The following is a 19,464-nucleotide window of genomic DNA, read 5'->3' as shown; positions in this document are numbered from 1 at the left end:
GCAAACTTTAAAGGCAGGGAAAGTCCCTTGGGATTACATGAATACTTCATCTTTGTTCCTTCCTTTTAATTTAACTGTGAAACAGCAATTCAAGTCCATGAAAGACGCTACATATTCATTGCTACACATTGAAAAATTAGAACCTTTGCCTTTCTCTGTTGCCGAATTGAATTCTGCTGTGCGGCTAGTACATGGGTTGATCACATTACCGTTTCCCCTGTTTAAGTTTAGTTTGTGCATGAAACATTATGCTCTAAGCAGATACGAACAATTGGGTACTGCCTTCCTGCATGAAGTCTGGTCGCTCCCTTTCACATACAGATGTGTGAGGGACGGCAAGGAGGTTTACTTGAAAGGTGAAGAGTGCACTTCCACTCTGGATCACTCTGTTGTGTGTAGGCACATTCAATTGCATGGTGCATGTAATGTGCATGCCCCTAATTTAGCTTGCGTCCTGAAAGGGATTCCTGTACCAGTTATTACTCCATCTTTTACGCTGCTTGCTAACGGTAGTTATTTGCAGTTAAATAATTAAGCTTGCTGTGGGAGGTTAGTGGGAATTCCCTACATAGTGACTGTATCACAGAGAGTAGTTTGCTGTAATAAACGTCCTGTTCCCACCCCCGCATGGCCTGCTGGATGTATCCATCTGGCCTTCCATTCCAACCTTGAAAGCAGAGTTCAACAAGATGAGCAGAATAAGGGCTCTATTGTCTCAAAAAGAAGTCGCGTTGACTTCGTCCAGGGAAACATTTGTCCTTCACGTAGCAAACACGCGCACTGAGGTGCAAGCTCTTTAAGATACTGATCTGCCGTTTCATTTTGGGACTTTAATACAGACTATCTTTAATGCCTCATCCACAAGTGGCATAGCTCATTTTTCTAAAATTGTGGGCTCCGGCCTCGTGACCTCTTTTCAAACTATTTTTTGGAGTGATCCCGGCCTTTTTTCATTCTATTTTTTCCAGTGTCTTCGGAGGTCTCCCTTTACTTCTCGCCCTCATAGCTGGAATACTGTTGTTGATCTGCGCCCATGCGCTATGGATGCACAACTTGCGTCACACGACAACATGTCCCGGCTGCTCCATCTTCGTAACCGGATGCTTGAATTCTATGGCGCTTTACCACTGGCGACTTTGAGCGTAGCCTATGGATTGTCCTTCCGGTTTGCCTACTTTACTTGTGTGCAGCCAGTCTTTCATTGCCTAGATTAAAAATAAAAATCCGATTGGCCGCACTCTGCTAGTCCTATCAGCGTGTTGCCCCAAAGAATTGTGGTCCATTAAGTAGCGTCGGCGGGTACGCCTATGCCAAAAGTTTAAAATGAAAATGAGTGTCGCGTAAGCCATCCCTGGACACGTGTTTCGAGGTAGTTGCCTCTCGTCAGCAGGGAGTAGGTATGTGTGTGGGGTTGCTGCGTAGGCTGCCAAAAAATATTCTCAGGTAAAGTACCACTCAAGGCGCGCAGGTGCGTAGCCATGGGCTCGTCAGCCCCACCGGCTCAAGGGAGCCTGAATATAAACAAAAATCCGATTGGCCGCACTCTGCTAGTCCTATCAGCGTGTTGCCCCAAAGAATTGTGGTCCATTAAGTAGCGTCGGCGGGTACGCCTATGCCAAAAGTTTAAAATGAAAATGAGTGTCGCGTTAGCCATTGCCTAGATTGTCCGTTCCAATGGGCTCTGGATTTGTGTCTGTCAAACTCGGTGTCTCCTGATCCGGATTATGATCGGCTTATGAGCCCCTTAGTGGCTCACGAGTTGGACTGTTCTGGTGTCGGGATTATGGCCTGTGCAGCAGCGCATGGAGTTTTTGGGAATTGGGACATCGGAACGGCTGCGATTGACTTCTTAGCGAACAGTTATCTTGAGGTACACGCCAGTTGTCCTCGCCAGGTGCTGGAGGCTCCGGTGGTTGAGGAGCATGTATGTTCCTTCCCCGTTCTGAACTGGATGGCAGATAATTTTGCGGAACGTTCCAATGATTTCCTCTTGGAAGCTGATGCAACTTATTGTGCCTATACATTGATGGATTGAATTTTTAATTTCACTTCGTCCTACGTCCGTCGATGATTTTTTTTATTCCACATCTACTTGTTTTTTTTTTACTCAGTTTTGACTTTTTACTTTGTTTTTTTTTCTTCTTTTTCGAACTTTTTTCACTTCCCTTCTATGGACTTATAGTTCATGCCCTTGGTTCCGTTCTATCAAACTTGAACTCTGCGTTCTTGCAAGTGCGCCCCTACTGGTTAGTGGTCCGATCATGGGGGGGGGGGTGTAGTGAAGATCGTTATCTATCTATGTACAACGCTAAGTTAGCATAACCGCGTTAAATGTTAGAAAGCCATCTTGCCGCGTTTGCTGCTTTTGCACACGACACTGTAGTCACATGTTATTAATTGAGAAATGCTTACTCGACTTTGCTTCACATGAGAACTGTCTGTTGTTAACATCCTAAACAGTGAGCAGAGAATACCACAGCTGCCACGAATAAGGATGCGGAAACTGTGGGGACACCAGTCAAAGCTCTGTCAAACAGCAATCTGACATGACATGGAAATAAGGGGCCACAGCCAAACACAGTCAATCTCGAGGCAAAAGGGGTTGGCTCAACAGCTTCTTTTGTCCCTAGGAAAGGGACAGCAGACATGACCATACAGTCAGATTTCTTGCATTTTGGCCTAACAAGTAAGCCCCAATATGGCCAAGAGATTAGGGGGTCATCACTGAACCCAGCCACTGTAGTGTCTTTTCAGCAGCAGCAGACACCGAAATGGACAAATGAGCAATGGCCCTTGATAGAACCTAGCCACTGCAGAGTCCCCTTTAGGCAACAAAAACATGTTCCAGCCAATACCAGGCCCTCAGAGCCTCTATATCAGAGAGACCCAGAGTCCTCACCACCCGTACCGGGCTGAGCCAACAATGAGGGTTCCCAAGAGGGATCTGATCTGGCTTGGATTCCTCACAATCGCCCTAAGGGCACTAATGACATACTTAACAGAGGTAATCTCTTACGGTTATTCCACCATATCCCTTCACTGAAAGACTTCACTTCGGAAGGCTTAGCATGGGTAAAGTTTGTATCCTTTCCCTTAAGTAGTAACACTGAAAACACCCTAACAATCTGGAAGAGGGAGGACCACAGAGAAGCCGTCCTGGCTGAAATTAAAATATTTGAAGATTGCGGAAATCGAGCTCCTAAAACCTCAGCCACCTAAATATCAATACATGTTATTACAAAATGAGTCATCTAGATCAAATAAGAGTATACTAAGGGGCCCGACCAGAGGCTACCACGATACGACCTCAAGAGTAACTAAAACTGCTACCACCCTAATAATAATCAGGTTAACAAAATCAGAGGAATGCAAGCTGTGACAGAACTAGCAAGGAGAACAATGATTGGAGGTGGCTGCGCAATCTCTAACAGGGGGACGGGAGCATCATGCCTAGCACCACAACAGGCCAGCGACATTGAACTTCGAAGGCTCACTTCAGGGAATATGTTAACAAATTAAAAACACCAAATACTCATGGGAAAATAGTGTCTTGGAGGGAGCCTGTATAAGTTATGTGGAGGAGCTATACACAGACCAGCATTTAGCTCCCAACCATATAGTTACGTTGGGGGCAGCAACCCAAACCAAGACTCCACCCTCGAATTCACTTCTGCAGACTATCTGTAAAATGATCAGGCTAATAAAAAATAGAGCGCCTATTTAAATGTGCCTAAGAAGCATGGTTAAGGCTGCTGACCTTTCTCTTTAATTACGCCTTCTTAGAAGGTGACCTACCAGATGCATGGAGGGGGGGGTCTCTCTCGTTTCCATGTACAAGAAAGAGGCCCAGATAAAACCCTCAAACTATTGTCCAATAGCACTCCTGGATCCAGAGGCAAAAGCCTTTGCCCGAACCCTACTCAAATAATTAGAGGCCTGGGTAGTAGAACATGAAGTGCTGCCTTTCTTTCCTACAGGTTTCCAGGCAGCTGCTTCAACAGTAAACATCACAGCGCTATAGTTTTTGAGTCATCGAGTAGCACTGAGAAACCAGTTATCACTCTTCTGCCGCTTCATAAACTACAGTGCAGCATCTGACAGGGTTAACCGGGCTATCCTATGTAGAAAACTGGATATATGGGGTGTTTCCCCAAAACTGTTAAGGGCAATAATCTCATTGTACACAGGAACTTGGGTCAGAGTGAAACCAGGAGCCTGGACAGTCACCCCCAAATTTAACACCTACTGTGACCTAAAGCAAGGATGCGTCCTCGCTCCTCTCTGATTTAATCTACACACAACTGACCTGGGGAAAGCCATGGAGCGCGGCTGTCTAGTTTCTCCCAAACTTGGCCCTACCAAACTACACATCATCCAATATGCAGACAATATTGTGATAATGGATCACACTAAAGCAGGCAAACAACGGGCCCTGAATACTTTAAACGCCTATAACGAGAAAAACCATCTTAGGGTAAGACAAGACATAGGTTCTTATCTTTGGGGGTTATAGAAATGAGAAACATCTTACTTGACACTTCGGCAACAAGACAATTAAAGCTGCAGGAAATGCATCTATCTACCTGGGAGTCTGGTTCTCAGATAACTCAAAACACACCACTCATGTAAATACATTGAAGAAGAAAGGTGCAGCACTCATGTATGGCATCAACCAACTGAACAAAACAATAAGTAGTGCCTCAGCTGCTCCCACAATCAGGGTCATGAATGTAACCTTCCTACCAGCTTTGCAGTACGGGCATCAAGCCTTCCTTGGGGCCTGTGACCCGGTCTTGGAGCTCATCCACTGCACAGCACACAGGGGAATATTTTAACAATCGCACTACATCTGACGGGCAAGACTAAGATTAGAATTTGGTTTAGTAAAACAATCTTTAGACTGTAAAGCCACCACATTAAAATATTGTATCAGGGTCTTAAAGGCACCTGGTAATACATTAAAGGCTCATTTGGAAGGGATCTTCGAGACTCTGAGCAATACATGGCACCAGTACTTGCAGGACGCCATTGTGTCCCTTCAAATTGAAGAAAAGGCTCTAAAGACTGGGGTTGTACCCTATACAGCCAGAAAAAAAGGCACTAGAGGGTAATCAAGGGACCAGGACATACCTTTATTAAATAACTCTGCCTTTTTACTCCCCCTAAATAACTCCTACCTGGTGAGAAAGCAACAACCATACCTTTTGCAAACTACAAACAGACTCACTGAGCGATCCTGTACATGCAGCTTTTAGGCTTACCAGTAATAGATTTCAAACTTGCTTGGGTCCACCAGGGAGGAGGTGGCGACTGCAGGCTGTGCATGTACATGCATGAATCACGGTTGCACCCCTGTGCTGCTGCCCCAAGTTAGATACACCCAGGAGGAAACTGCTGAAGCAGATTTTCTGGCATAAGGCGCCCGGAAATGCCTGGAAGCATCCACGCTCTACTTCACTAAATCCGCGCCATGGGCCCTGTCAAGGTATGGGGAATTTTTAACGAACTCAGGTTCCTGCTGTACCCCCAAATCATTGACACGTCCAATCTCAAGACAGTTCAAAAGTTGATAGCACATTATTTCATCTAAACAGGACAGATCTGTGCTCTCAGGATGGTTAAGGTGTATCTAATGTGGTAAGGAGTGCTAGTGTAAGCACATAAGAAGAGTAACCTAGTGCACCTAACCACAGGTTATTCGAATGGCCTAAATTAAAGAACCGCATGAGTGAATACAAATGATTTAAATGGGCCATTCCCGTACCCACTTAGACTTGAGCACTCAAAATTACAAAGCCCATATAATCAGAGTTGAACGTAAACCCTTAATAAAAATTGTTCCCTTCCTTCTACTGTATCAGCCCCAAGAAAACGGTACATTTTCCAGTTTCATTGTTTTTTGCTACGCTCTCTTTTTTTTTTTTTTTAAAGTGTCTTTTGTACTAACGGATTACTGGCCAAAAAGTGCTCAATATAGGAGACAGTAGAGGCAAAATGGCCTCAGCAGAGAAATCATAATCTGTTCTAGCACAGCAGTGGACAACATCACTAAGAATGTGAAGTAAGCAATACAAATATTTGCAATACTTACCAGCAGAGTCATAGCCTCGGTACTCAAGCCTCTGGAGGCCTTTAATTAGGGTTTCCAAGATCTCACGTCTGGTGCGGGGCACACAGTAGTTCAGGTAAGCGAAGATGCCTAGAGAAAGAAAATAGAAATTTAGGGATTTGGTTCTAACAAGCATTCGTAAAGCCGATACATCCGTTCTGAATGTTGCGATGTATCCACCCCAGTCTTGACACAGAGTTAATACTGTCCGAAACCAAAGGACACCCAATAAACCCCAAGAAGATGGATCACGCAATCTCAAATATGCAAAGAAGCTTCTAAAATGTATTTTTATCTAGTCGTTTTAAATCAAAAAGCAAAGAATATTATAATGGTACGGTACTTATACCAATAGATATATGAAATTGTTCTAGTTTTCCAGGCCATAGCTATTGAAGATTTATATAAAGAGCAGGTTTTTAAAATACACCTATGTTCCGATCTATGTGGCCTCCCAATAGCAAAGACGAGAATATTACAAGCCAGCAAACACCAGGCCGAATTTTAAAATTCTACTGGTTGAGAATTAGTAAACAGAAAAAAACCCTCTCTTGCTGTTGGTGGACAACCCATCTATGGTCATAAAAGTAATACACATTTACAGTCAGATCCACCTCTTGTAAGTCAATGTAGAGTTTGCAAGACGATCCTCTCCTACAATAATTGTGTTTATTTGATCATTTAGAGGCCCCACTTTGGTGAACTACGTCCACATTTCTAAACTGGGTGAAAAGTTATTTACTTGCTATGAAAAGTCGCCTCTCTTGAAGAACGAGAGTGTATTTTTCTCTAGCTCTCCAGAGACTCCAGTTAACTTTTTGTATAGCCAGATCGGCATCTCTTGCGGTCAAGAAGTGCCTGTTTCTACAGTAAATGAGCAGCCCCTCTCGCTTGCTCGAAGCATTGACTGTTGTGGTCAGCAAGACAGACCTTGCTCACTGACAGTGTATAAAGGTTCCCAATGTCAGTGAAGGTCTCACTGGCATGGTTAGTGTGCTACATGAGGATGGTGAAGCATAGTAAAAAAAAACATTTTTAAAATAAAGAACTAAAGAAATGTGAGGTTGCAACACCATGCATTCCTTAACAATGAGAAGTTTACACTTGCGTACTACTACTGTAATCCAGCCATAAATGCATTAGAACCAAGGTGTTTACTGAGTGAAACTCTGATCCCAAGGAGTGGCTCCAATACGTCAACGGCTCGGCCCCACCTGTGCAGATTGCAACCGTTTGATATTCCCACAGGTTCCGCTTCCGGGTTAATTATTAACTGCACGTGGCCCAAAATGATATAGGGTAATTTATGACGAGTGAGGCTGAGGCATCGCAGTTCATTGGCAGCACACCGTTTCTGAGAGGATCATACAGGGAAAAAAAAATTACATTCCGCACGCAAGGGGTTAAGAAAGAACCATTAGCTAATATAGAGATTGTGGTGACAAATGTGTTAAAATGAAATGAGTTTGCAGGATAAAGCTCCTGAAATGATGAAAATGCTAATTTCAATTATAAATGGTAATATGAACAACGGCAGCTTTCTGTGACGTTATACGATAAAACGTTTATTTCAGAGTGACACGTTAAGGTTTGCTTTGAAAAATGATGGATATGCAAAAGATAATGTAAAAATGTCTTTAAGTAGTGCCAAATACTGACATGTAACTGCTTAACAAGAATAGCGATTGAATTAATTAAGAGAAGTCGTAATGCAAATAATGTGCGATTTATAAAAATCATTACGTGGTAGTATTTCAATGAAATTTTCATATAGGCCTCAGATGCTTTTCTTTCTTGCTCAAAAGGCAAAATCAAGCTGAAAGTAGTCACTTTAGCTGCTGTGAGAACTTTCCGTGAAGTTTTTTTTCTGTACTGAAATACAATAGGTTCACTTTTGATTTCGCGACATTCTTGACAGAAATGTATCAATAGGATTGCAAACCCAGGAGAAAGCGCCTGGGAATGGATAGACTGAGTAAAAGGAAGTTTCTTACTTCCGTGGAAAGGATGAAACTTTGGAACTTAATGACTTTGCAAAGGATTACTTAATGCTTCTGGATTTTTTTAGTGAGGTATTGATCACATCATGAGCAGGCCATCTTGAGCAACCAATGGAAATCATATGAGGTGATGGAGAGGATACTTTTTGGGTGTAAACCGTGAACTTTTGGAAGTATTATTGCCCCTTAGAGAAGGAGTCGGGGCTGGATGTCATTTTTAGGTCTCGCCTGACCCAGCGCATGCGCTGGTCTGGCGAAACTTATTGAGAGGGCTCCAAAAAGTGCTACCAGGCCAGCCTAGACCTACAGTGCATGTGCGCGGGCGCGCGCGCTGCTTTTACCGCGATTACTTTCACGGCTGCTTTGATGTTTGATCGCATCGCGATCACTTTCACTTTAGCAGCCGCTTTGCATAGCCAATAGGTCTCGCTTTTGCGACCTTATAAGTGTTTAGTTATGCAACTGTTGCATGGCTAAACACTTATAAGGTCCCAAAGACGAGACCTATTGGCTATGCCAATGCTTGTTCATTTTCCTGTATGGCATGCTGTCGGACTGAACTTTGATTTCACTTCAATGCCAAATCCCTTGAACTGAACTTTCCTGAACCTGCACTTTGGCGGCTGGTAAAGTTGAGCAGAAAATAACCTTTCTGCTGAAGGGTTTACTGACTCTTTCTGTGGCACGCTGTGCTGCAGTGTGTCAGTCAGTTAGTCTCAGACACACACAGACAAAAGTTTGATAATCATGATGGTGGATGAATTGTAATTCAGCGTTTAGTTTTGGGCCCAACCAAAATAAATTATGAAAATAAGAGTTATGGTGGTGTGATGAAACAGGCAAGTCTTACACTGCATCACACTGAAGACAAAGTTCAGAAAAGATGAAACAAGTATACAGGCACAGACCTACGATCTGGAATGATGTCCCTGTATCCACCAGGACTGCTCCAACCCTGTATCAAAGTCGGATAAATCAAGACGCATAACGTAAACACTCCAGGCACTTCACTAGTAGAAGCACTTTATTCCTAAGGTACAGAGTATACAAGCTACAACAACAACAGGAGCCTGTAGCATGAGCCCACAACGCACCACTTTCAAGAATACTACATTTTGATAAGTTAACAGTTCACAAACCAGCTACACCTCCTGTGGCACGTTGACTGTTAACCTGCGACCTTGTACAGCACTATGCTCTCTTTCAGCTAGGTTTGTGCTATATAAATATTGCATAAATACAGGGGTATTGCACTTGCTGTGAGCATATGTGGGAAATGTTTTGGTGTCCTGCATGAGTAATCTCAGTGGCTTTCGTACTGTGTTTTGGAGGCAGTGCTTAGCAGTATGATGGAGAAAGGATCAGTGAGAGATAGGATGCAAGAAGGTTATATTACCTCGCTGACTCACCAGCGGGAGCAATAGTTTGTGGAATGTCAGAAACCAGTCGGTCTGAAGTGACTGACTTATCGACATGCAAATGACTTGCCCACATAGTAATACACTGGCATAGTAGCCTGTGTTATGTCAGCCGCCACCGAAATCACAAATTTTAAAACCGGTGCTATGCTCTGGTGTCCAGAAGAATGAAGGCAGGATATAGAATTCAAGAGCTGGGGTCCCTCAGTGGAAGTAGTTCTACTGCCACCACCATCATGGTGGCAACAAAAGAAAAAGCAAGAAAAAAAAGGCTTCAGAGGAATGTTGCCATACAAGAAATCCAGGCCTACTGACATAACTTTACATATTATGAAGTTCAAAAACGATATGATACCCATAAGAGCTCATGACAGACAATGGTGTCTAGAGAAACTGAGCAGGAAAACATTCTGAAATGGTTATTTTCCATCCCATAGCAGGGGGAAGCACCTTCCTAAAGAAGCACTAGAAAAACAGAGAGCTAAGAGAAACATTCTTACAGGGTCCTGGCATTTGACATGTGCAATGATGAATGGCCACACTTCTATAATAGAGGAGGATACAGACAGTGCATGGACACCGTGAAGCAGGAGCCTGAAGCTAGTATCAGGCGCCTAACCAAAATATGGGTCAAGTGGCATTTTGATAGGTGGTGCCGTAATACCATTTTCTTACGTTGTAAGACTACGAACAAAACATATGGTACAACCAAATGTAAATATACAAAAAAAGCTAGAAAAGCAAGGAAGAAACAGTCCCCAAGACTTGTCTTGGGTGTTCACACCAATATTTAAGACATAAGCAGTGGATACACAAATATTCAGTATAACAACAACTTTTTTCTCCAACTTAAAAGCATAGCATGTCCCAATTTGAAAGCACTAGTATTATTTGCATCCAGAGGCCACTCCGAAAGAGCATTGGCAGGAATGTCACGGTTTGTACTTCGACAAATAAGACTGACATTAGCGATCAACGGACACAGTTCTTCACAAAACGTATTCGGATTAGAGCTGCTCTGCACTCCACAAAGTGGTAGAACCCTGGTTAATCACATTTCTCTGGATGGTTTTAACTATCGATACCTTAATTCACAGTTTGTCTTTGCTTAATGATGGTCGGCAAAGTATTTCCACCACAGTTACTCACGCACACATGAACATGGGCTGGATGAACATTTCTGAGGTCACTGAATTTGCTGAACTTGAGGAATCTGCTGCAACCTTTCTCTTGTTGCAATTAGTAAAATGAATGCTTTTTGGGGGGCAGGAATGCCAACATCGCCTTTATAATGGATCATGTGAGGTTTATTTTGTATTTTTCCATTTACAGGTCTGATATTTTGTTGGCCTTCCACGCCTTCACTTCCTTTACTCTTTGTTTACATCTTACATTAATAGAAATAGCCACTATTTGTCCGAAGCCCAACAGTAGGATACTACAGAAGGAAACAGTCAGCCACAAAATACAAAAATAATCATTAAAAAAAAAAAAATGCAAGTTCCTGTATACAGAATCTTCACGTGCACAGAACCATCTTTTTTTTTTTTTTTTAATCGGAAAAAGAATATAGCATATTGATACTGCAAGTACAACACATGCACGTGGCCGAGTTAATTTCCACTCTTTCGCTGACATGCATGTGCACAGTAACTTTCAGAAACAGAATACATCAGCCATATGGAAAAAATCAATAAATATATTAACTTAACCGATCCATCATATCTCTTTCGTACATCCAGTGTGTAACCAGGAATGAGATCAGATAGGCCTTGTCAACCCGGCTGCCATATCTTCCTTTATCTATTTCGCCTGGGATGATAACAAATAATCGCCAAGTCCAGCCACAAAAGTAACATACTCTCCTGAGCCTCCTTCGAAAGACAAGCCCGGCCATAGCCAGTCTAGCTGCAGTTACAGCAAGGAAGAAGACCCCTTGGAACATTAGACCCATGGCCCAGTAATACTGTTCCTAGATCGCATTTTACTTCTACCATTGAGTGGACTCATCATTACAAATTCCCAATTCTAATATGTATCTATTTGTTCACATGAGGCGAAAATATGAGCAGTGTCAGATCCTGGCTGGCTACAGCGAAAGCAATCTAATGTAACCCTCAATTCCCACTCGTACAGCCTAATCGGTGTGAAGTATAAATCATAAAGTGTTGTGAAGGAATGTATCTTTAGACTAGAACCATTTAAAATGCTTTGGGCGAGCTTTATGTCCGTGATGGAAACGTTAGCATCAAATTGCGAGCAGGAAGGTTCTCAAACGTATTAGTCTGTTTCTTTAAGCTCGACATTACAGAGTAGAAAATGCAAATGTTACTGCATTTGGGGGCCTTAATGAATTTAGTTAAAAGCTCATTGTACCCTAAGCTAATTTCATTAGAGGAAAAATATGATACAAATTTTCTCACTTGCAAAAAGCAAAATGGACCGAGTTTGAAAAGTCGATATTCACTGCTTGTCTCCTGGAATATCAAGATGACCCCTTTATAATAAAGATAGCCCAAGTTGGTAATCCGATAGTCGCGCCTGCACATTGAATAACTGCCATGAAATTACATTGGTGAATTGGGATTGTTCCAGAGGGGTATGAACTGGTGGAGCACTGGAATATGGTAGATGGATCGAATACTCTACCAAACCACGTGATACACCGAAAGAGTCTTGAACTTAGTGTGTTTACAATAACCTGTGTCAATTAGGCCCTTATCAGGGATAATCGTCTAAGGGAAGATCTGATACTGGATATAAGCCAGCCAGATCCCAGAGTCCTGTCTCCACTACTGCAGTCTTTAAATAAATGCAGCCAAAAAATAAAACTAGCGAGAACGTAGTGCTACCCCGCCATCGCTGCAAGGAAGTTGAAGGCATCTTATAGAGCCTCAAGGTTTTTTGCATTGCCACACAAAATGCTACCAGCTGCTTTCAACCTTTTTAAAAAAGCTCTTGTATGGAGACAAGGGAATACACCGGAACAGATAGAGATACTGTGGGAGAATACCCATTTTGAGGATATTTCTCCTACCTATTAGACAGACGTGTTGTCTATCCCATTTCCTCCGTCTAGAAAGGGAAACCCAAAACAGTTTCGTAATTAATAGATATGATAGCATCCAAACTAACAGGAACATGAACGCCCAAATATATAGCTGATGTGACAAAACGGGCATAGCTCCCTTCTGGGATCCTATTAGCGATAATTCCGGTCTTGTCTGCATTTAACCTATAAACGGACACTTGCCCAAATTCCACAGCAGCCTCTTCAATGGCAGGAAGATCCTTCTTGGGCGATGATGTTAAAGTTGCTGTAACATCAGCATATTCCTGAAGTTTAACCTCCCAATTATGCAGTCTCAGGGGTGGAATTAGAACAGAAAATTGAATGCCCGAATGTATGAATCTGGAAGAAGGACAAACAGAAGTGGGGAAAGGGCACATTCCGATCTTGTATCAAGGCTAATCTGGACAGCATCAGACAGTAATCCCAAACAAGATATCTTGCCCTTTAGTGAGGTGCATAACATCTGCCTCCGTATAATAAATTCGGCACCAGATCCCACTGCGGACAGAACTGCCCAAAGATATTGCCAGGAGAGGCTGCTGAATGCTTTTTTGGCATCTAACAGGATCATCCTGGCTGGCTTTTAGATTCTGCAGCCACCTGAGAGCAGATAAGGCAAGACTGATATGAGAGGTAGTATCTTAGGTGTTTGGACAATATATGCATGTAGATTTTGGGATTGCAGTTAGTTAATGATATAGGGTGGTAAGTGCTGTTATTTAATAGGTGCTTTTAAAAAGAAAAAGAAAAAATTAAGCAAAGATAGCAAATTAGGAATCACCCCATAAGGGTGGCACACAATCAAGAAAAGACGAAGAGTTGACTAACTCAAAGAAGAGTGGGCCGATAATATTTTGGAACAGTTTATAAAATTTAGTTGGAATAGCGTCTGTTCCAGCCGCTTTACCTGTTGCTAGCTGTAGATAGCTGTTCCAATCACTTCCCTAGTTATTGAAGCATTAAAATTAGCCCTCTGAGCATTTGTAATTTGATTGAGCCCATTGGCCTGAATATAGCGATTGATCGAGCCCTGAGTTGCCCTGCAATCATCCCTATATAAATTAGAAGAAAACCGATGGGAAACTAGGAGGATTGGTGAACAACTAGTAATAGTATTACCCCTCGTCTCTTATGCTTGTTACTAGGTTTTTATTACTCTTGTCCTTTAATTGGAAGTCATTGGGCTACCCATCTCCTCGCGATTCTCAAAATACGACAAACATTTGACCCAATACTTTGAGCAAGCCCTATCCCAGATCTTTTTTTCAATAGCATCTTTAGCATAGTTAATTGCCTGAATCTACCAAGTGCAATATTAGGATTGTTACACGACTTAAGTAGAAGAAAATGCTCTAGTTCTAGTTGGAGAAACTTCTCCCACATCTTAGTTTCGGCAGTCCGTTTGGTCCTACTTTTATAGATTATATAAGTGGTAGACTAACCTCTAACAAAGGCTTTCAAGGCATCCCAGACCATGATGGGATTAGAAGACCCTGTGTTAGCACAAATTAAGTCCCTTAGACCATATAACTAATGTACTCTGCATCTAATAATAATTTACGATCAAAGCTCCACCAGCACAATGTTTTGGTGTTACCCAATTCACTTGGTTTTAAAAATATTGAAAGGGAGTTATGATCCAAAACTATCCTAGGATTTAGTTTAATTGCTAGGGATGATAAGATGCTGTAACTAGCAAGATCCAGATCTTTACAAGAGGATGAGTGATGAGGTATGAAATGTAATACCAAGCACACTCACCCAGTGAGCACGCCATACATCAGCGAGAGCATGTTTAGCAAGGTTTTCCTTTGAGCCGCCCTGCACTTCTTCATACACTACTGCCATAGCATGCACATAGTAGAGGAGTCTATCCACGGGTAAAAAGTTAGATTCAAATCCACACACAACTATGGTCGACTGACACACAGACCACCAAGAGGAGATTATACATGTCTGGGTCACCCATATTTGCGGCATAGATAACACAAACCATTACCTGAAACCTCCCAGCCCCTAAACAAGCCATCAGCCATCTACCTTAACTACCCTCTTCGACCCGGTAAGAAACCCATTCCTTTCCCTTAGATAGTTGTGCCACCCCCCTCGGAGGAGAATCTACCCAGTTGCCGCAAGAGTGTAATAACCTAGGCTGTTCAAGTTATGTACCTCCCGAATAGTAAGAGGAGTCTCCTGAATACATAAAAGATGGGGCTTGAAAGTACATAGTTCCTCCATGATGTATCTTATCAGTAGAGTGCATGCTGCTGACATTCCAACAGAGAATGTACATATCCTGGTTACAACTACCAAGCATATGATCTATTGATAAAAATATATTTTTGTCCTAAACACAGCATGATAGTTAATTCATACAATGTTATATATTTTCCTCCTCTTCTATCTACCTCCCCCAGATCCCTGCCCACCCTGCTCAGGACACCCCAAAACTCCCCCTCCCGACGGTACCCAAACCTATCACTGTCGTAAGCAGAACCATGGACCAAAAGGTGTGGGCGCACACAAAAAATCCCATTGGGATGGATAGTTGGTAGCGCAACTGACAGCAAGCATCCCCCCCCCGCCCCCAAATGAAAATTTAAATACTAACAAATCCATTTTTGCCTGAAATGGCAGCAAGTCATGATCTGAGCTAGCAGCAGCCTCCCTGATCTCGGAGATCTATTTTTAGTGAATCAGTCTTTATGAATTGTTAATCGGCTATATTGAGTGCCCTGCGTTCCTTGGTCCCATTGGGTTGTTTGGACTTTCTTTAAAGCATTTTTGGGAGCCATTGCAGTAATTACTTTGCCCACCCTCGCACCAGCCGATTCTGCTCGAAGCTCCCGAGCACACCGCAGGCAGATTCCTCCATGATATCCTCCTCCGAGAGGCAGCATACCAGTAGTGTGCCTCTACAACTGAGCTAACACTCTCCCTTCCACCGCCTTCTCCTCCAACTCCAGGTGCATCTGGAGAAATATGGGGGTTGGCTCTCCAAGAGCGCCACTGATATCTCCTCTTCTGCCACCAACAACTACCGGTCGCCAGGTAATTAGGCCATACGAGGTGCACAAGCTCGTAGGGAGGAGCAAGCACAATTTCTGCTGCTGCCGCCGCTTTCCAATCACTGCATACGGAAGCACTAGTAGAGATGTTGCTGGGAGATGATTTTCAGTGGTAGTGGTGGTGCCTGTGAATATCCCTTCGTGTGCAGAGGAGTAGTTATCCCAATTCTCTAGCACTGGGGGCCGCAGCTGTGTCAGCCATGTGCCGCCATCTTGACCAGCTCTCAAAAAGAGACCAAGCCAGATCCAACTATCTCACTGTGTCTCCCAGAATCATGGTGCCTAGTGAGCTGTACAGCTCTGCATTAAAGCTGGAAAAGACTGCAGCCCACCCTCATTTCAAATTGCTATCCCATGTTCTACTATGGATTCTTTAAATATCGGAAGATCACTAGTTGAACAAATCAAACCATATAAAAAGCTTCCATGGCTCGGTTTTAGGGGAGTCCCAGATTAGCTCTTTCACCCACCTCAACAACCATAGGACACAGGAGCACAAAGTGAGAAGCTCGAGAAACAAAGTAAGACAGCGGGCTGTTGTCAAGGTACAAGGACGGGTGACATGAGGACATCAAGAAATAGAGACAAACTGGGGGCAATTGCACTACAATGTGGGCAGCAGGTACTCACATTGCAACTTTAGCTCCAACGCACTCATTCTGTTGGCTTTCAGAAGGTGATCCCACTTAGTACGCACTACTGCAAACACACGCCACACTGCAAACTACTGTATGTCTACCTTTTTATCTTAAGACCACCGGGACACCTCAAGATACCTAAAGTGGTCAATACAAGAACTTTCTAAGCTGTTATGGTCTGATACAAGCACTGTCAACACAACATTCAGTACTCATCTCGTTATTATGGTCAAAATAGATCAGGGTCGATGATTTCCTTCCTGTACATCACCAAACAAATCAGTTTAATATCTTGATTTAGTTTACTGTAAAGCTCATCTGCATTACTCACACCAAAAATAGACCCCCTACACTTTTTCATAATGTTCCATCCTGTTGACACCCCTGCCCATAAACGTCAATCACCCATTTCTGGAATATCATTTCATTACCTATTTCAACAGGGGCAACATGTTGACTGCTTAAATCAATGCAAATATTCTCAGATCCACATACTGCCAACAAATCCTTCTACCTTTCACATCCAGCCACACCTGGGGCTTCCTGAGATTACGCCAGAGAAGGCAAAGGATCAGGGAAATGGCAACTTTATCTGAAACGTGTTCGAATTTAGAGGTGAATTTGAAATGGTGGGAAAGGTGTGCCACAGCAGCCAGAGCGGCTGAATCCGGAGCACGGGGCTCAGGATTCAAGACTCGGCACGGGCGGCAGCTCAGCATCTTGTGACTCTGGGCAATAGCTCACTTAATCTCCCCGACGACCCCCCAGCGTCTTGAAACCTTAAGCTTTACAAATAGGAACTATGTATTATAAATGGGGCAAAGCACTTTTATTCACATATACGACTTACAATTCTGAATAAATTTGTTTTCATATGGATTTGAGAGCAGTTTATCCAGTATAAATAGATAATGTTGTGTCTGTTATTTTTACAGAGATTATGCAGGAGAACATACCTTTACAAATGAAAAAATACAATACCTTATTGATTTGACCAGTCCCACTTGTCTTACCAAGAATATAAGTAAGCAGGCTCTAAACGGATAAACGAGGACGTTTTTCTATGTTGCCTTTCCTGGCTTTTTCCTGTTAAATGCTACCATTTGAATGTGAAATATCTCTTTTGGTGACATGTAGAAATTAACTGCCTTACTCTCACCTAAGAAAACAATATCACCCCTGCTTAGCACAGTGCACCCATTCCAACAGTTGTTGCTTGCTGTTAGGGGAATCTAGCACACCCACAGTGCTGGTACTATAGAAGTGTCTACCTGATAGCAATTTACACCACAACCGGTTCTGGCCACAGCCTATAGTCAGAAATACACATGTACGTGATCTGCAAACAAATAAAGATTTCCTTGGAAGTATATTGGCTTTAAGGATGCAGAAAAGTTCATGTCACTGTTGTGTGCAACATGAAGAGGATTTCCTGACGGGGCCACTCTTATTTATCAACACTGGCTGGGTGGATTAGTGCTTAGCTAAGGGAGGGATGGTCTTTCGACAATTTCATCCCTAAATGGATTAATTCTGTGTTCAACTGCCCAATGTGGTGTCTTGTAAAGCAGACTTTAGTCAGTCAATTTAAATCTGCATTATCCAAAAAGGCCACCGCTTTGGGGGCAGTAATCCACATCAGGAAATGCACAAATCAAATATAAAGTTCTTAGGAGCACAAAAATCAGCAAACCCACAGTGGGGGGAAAAAAAAAAATCACTCTTTGCCAAGATGCATTCTGTCATGTGCAGAAAAGCTGCATTCCTTTCTTAATGGCCGTATAGATTATAGGACAAGCATCCTGCAACATCTACTTACAAAAAAACAGGTTTGCCGGCAAGTACTCCTGTTCAGAGGCAGACTGCATAAATACCGCAGTCTAGGAATTAGTTAAAAGACATGATTTGTTCCCGAGCTTATACACTCCAGGCTCAACCCACTCCGGATTCTTCACACAAAACCTAATTGATATGAACCAAGAATTCAAAATCGAACTACAATGCTCCCTTTCTCACGGAGATGCCAGGATGTAAGAGCTAAATGGATGCTCACATTGGCTACGTGTATACTTTTCAGGAAAAGATGGAAGCTGAAATTCCGTTACCCGCCGTTTAAACATTTGCAAGAGGGAAAAAAAAATGTAATTCAGAATAGTCCAACTGTAACGGCAGAAGTGAAACCCAGTCTCCCTCGTCATCAGCTCCGAAATGCATGTAATCTCACTGTTTTAGTAAGTGCACAATGCCCAGATAATCAAGTAGAATAATGTAGGGGCACAGTGCATGGACAGTCAGACGATACTATGCTCAAATTGTAAGTGCTTACAATGAAGGTTAATATTAAACCACAAAGCTATCACAGCTAGCTGTCACCAACTGCGCACAGTACGATGTTTAGGTTGGTGCCCAGTCTGTTTTTAACCTAACTTGAAAAAATTTAAGGAAACAAATGTTACACAAGTTGCACTCCATGCCCTACGCGATATTGGAAGGGGGTCTGTGTAAGAATCACACAACTGAAAACAATTAGGATATCAAATAATAATAATTGGACCTATTTGATACGGATGGGCCATTTTAGGGCAAAATAAAAACACTATATTTGACTTTATGGCTCCTTTACTCAACTTTTACAAACATTACACTGTAGTAAGAGACGGGTTTTGGGGAACCTGGAACCCACTGATCTTGATAAGTCTCCACATGCCCCAAGTACACGACCACATACCAAACTGTGATAAATGCCCATGTCAATTTAATGCCTGCAATAGCTTCCTCAACGTAGACCTAAAAGCCACAAAAAACCATGTTGCAGCCTTTTACAACATAAATTCTGAGCAAAGAAGAGGTAAACGCACCCACCAGACGCATGCCTGTCTGGAGTCACAGCAGATTATTTTAAATACTTCTTACTGAACTACTTCACAATGAATCATGTGTACCATTTAAGAAGGTGCTGCTTAAACAGCCCACAGTGGTATTAAGGGTGGACCAGAGTTTTAAAACCCCCGCACCAACCCATATTTGCCCTGGGGCCAAAATTCAAGTTATGTGGAGTTTACTGCACCAGCGTGAACCTCAGGAGTTGGACTTTCTTGGTGCAATAAATAGCACCAGAATTTCCAGGGCATGCACAATCAACACTACCAGCCAGGTGC

General features: G+C 42.7%; 1 protein-coding gene across 2 annotated transcripts in view; it reads right to left on the bottom strand.

Annotated features, from left to right (window-relative positions):
• LOC146784382 (glutamine--fructose-6-phosphate aminotransferase [isomerizing] 1) overlaps positions 1-19,464 on the bottom strand; it is a 188,614-nt gene that overhangs the window by 164,334 nt on the left and 4,816 nt on the right. For both annotated transcript variants that reach the window (XM_085636301.1, XM_085636302.1), the window contains exon 2: positions 6,092-6,199. In XM_085636301.1, the coding sequence (XP_085492427.1) occupies positions 6,092-6,199 (108 nt within the window). The remainder of the gene's footprint in view (positions 1-6,091; positions 6,200-19,464) is intronic.

The sequence above is a fragment of the Triturus cristatus genome, chromosome 11 (genome assembly GCF_964204655.1).
Source record: "Triturus cristatus chromosome 11, aTriCri1.1, whole genome shotgun sequence".
NCBI classification, from domain to species: Eukaryota; Metazoa; Chordata; class Amphibia; order Caudata; family Salamandridae; genus Triturus; species Triturus cristatus.
The sequence above is the reverse complement of the archived record's forward strand: the minus strand, read 5'-3'. Positions and strand labels throughout refer to the sequence as shown.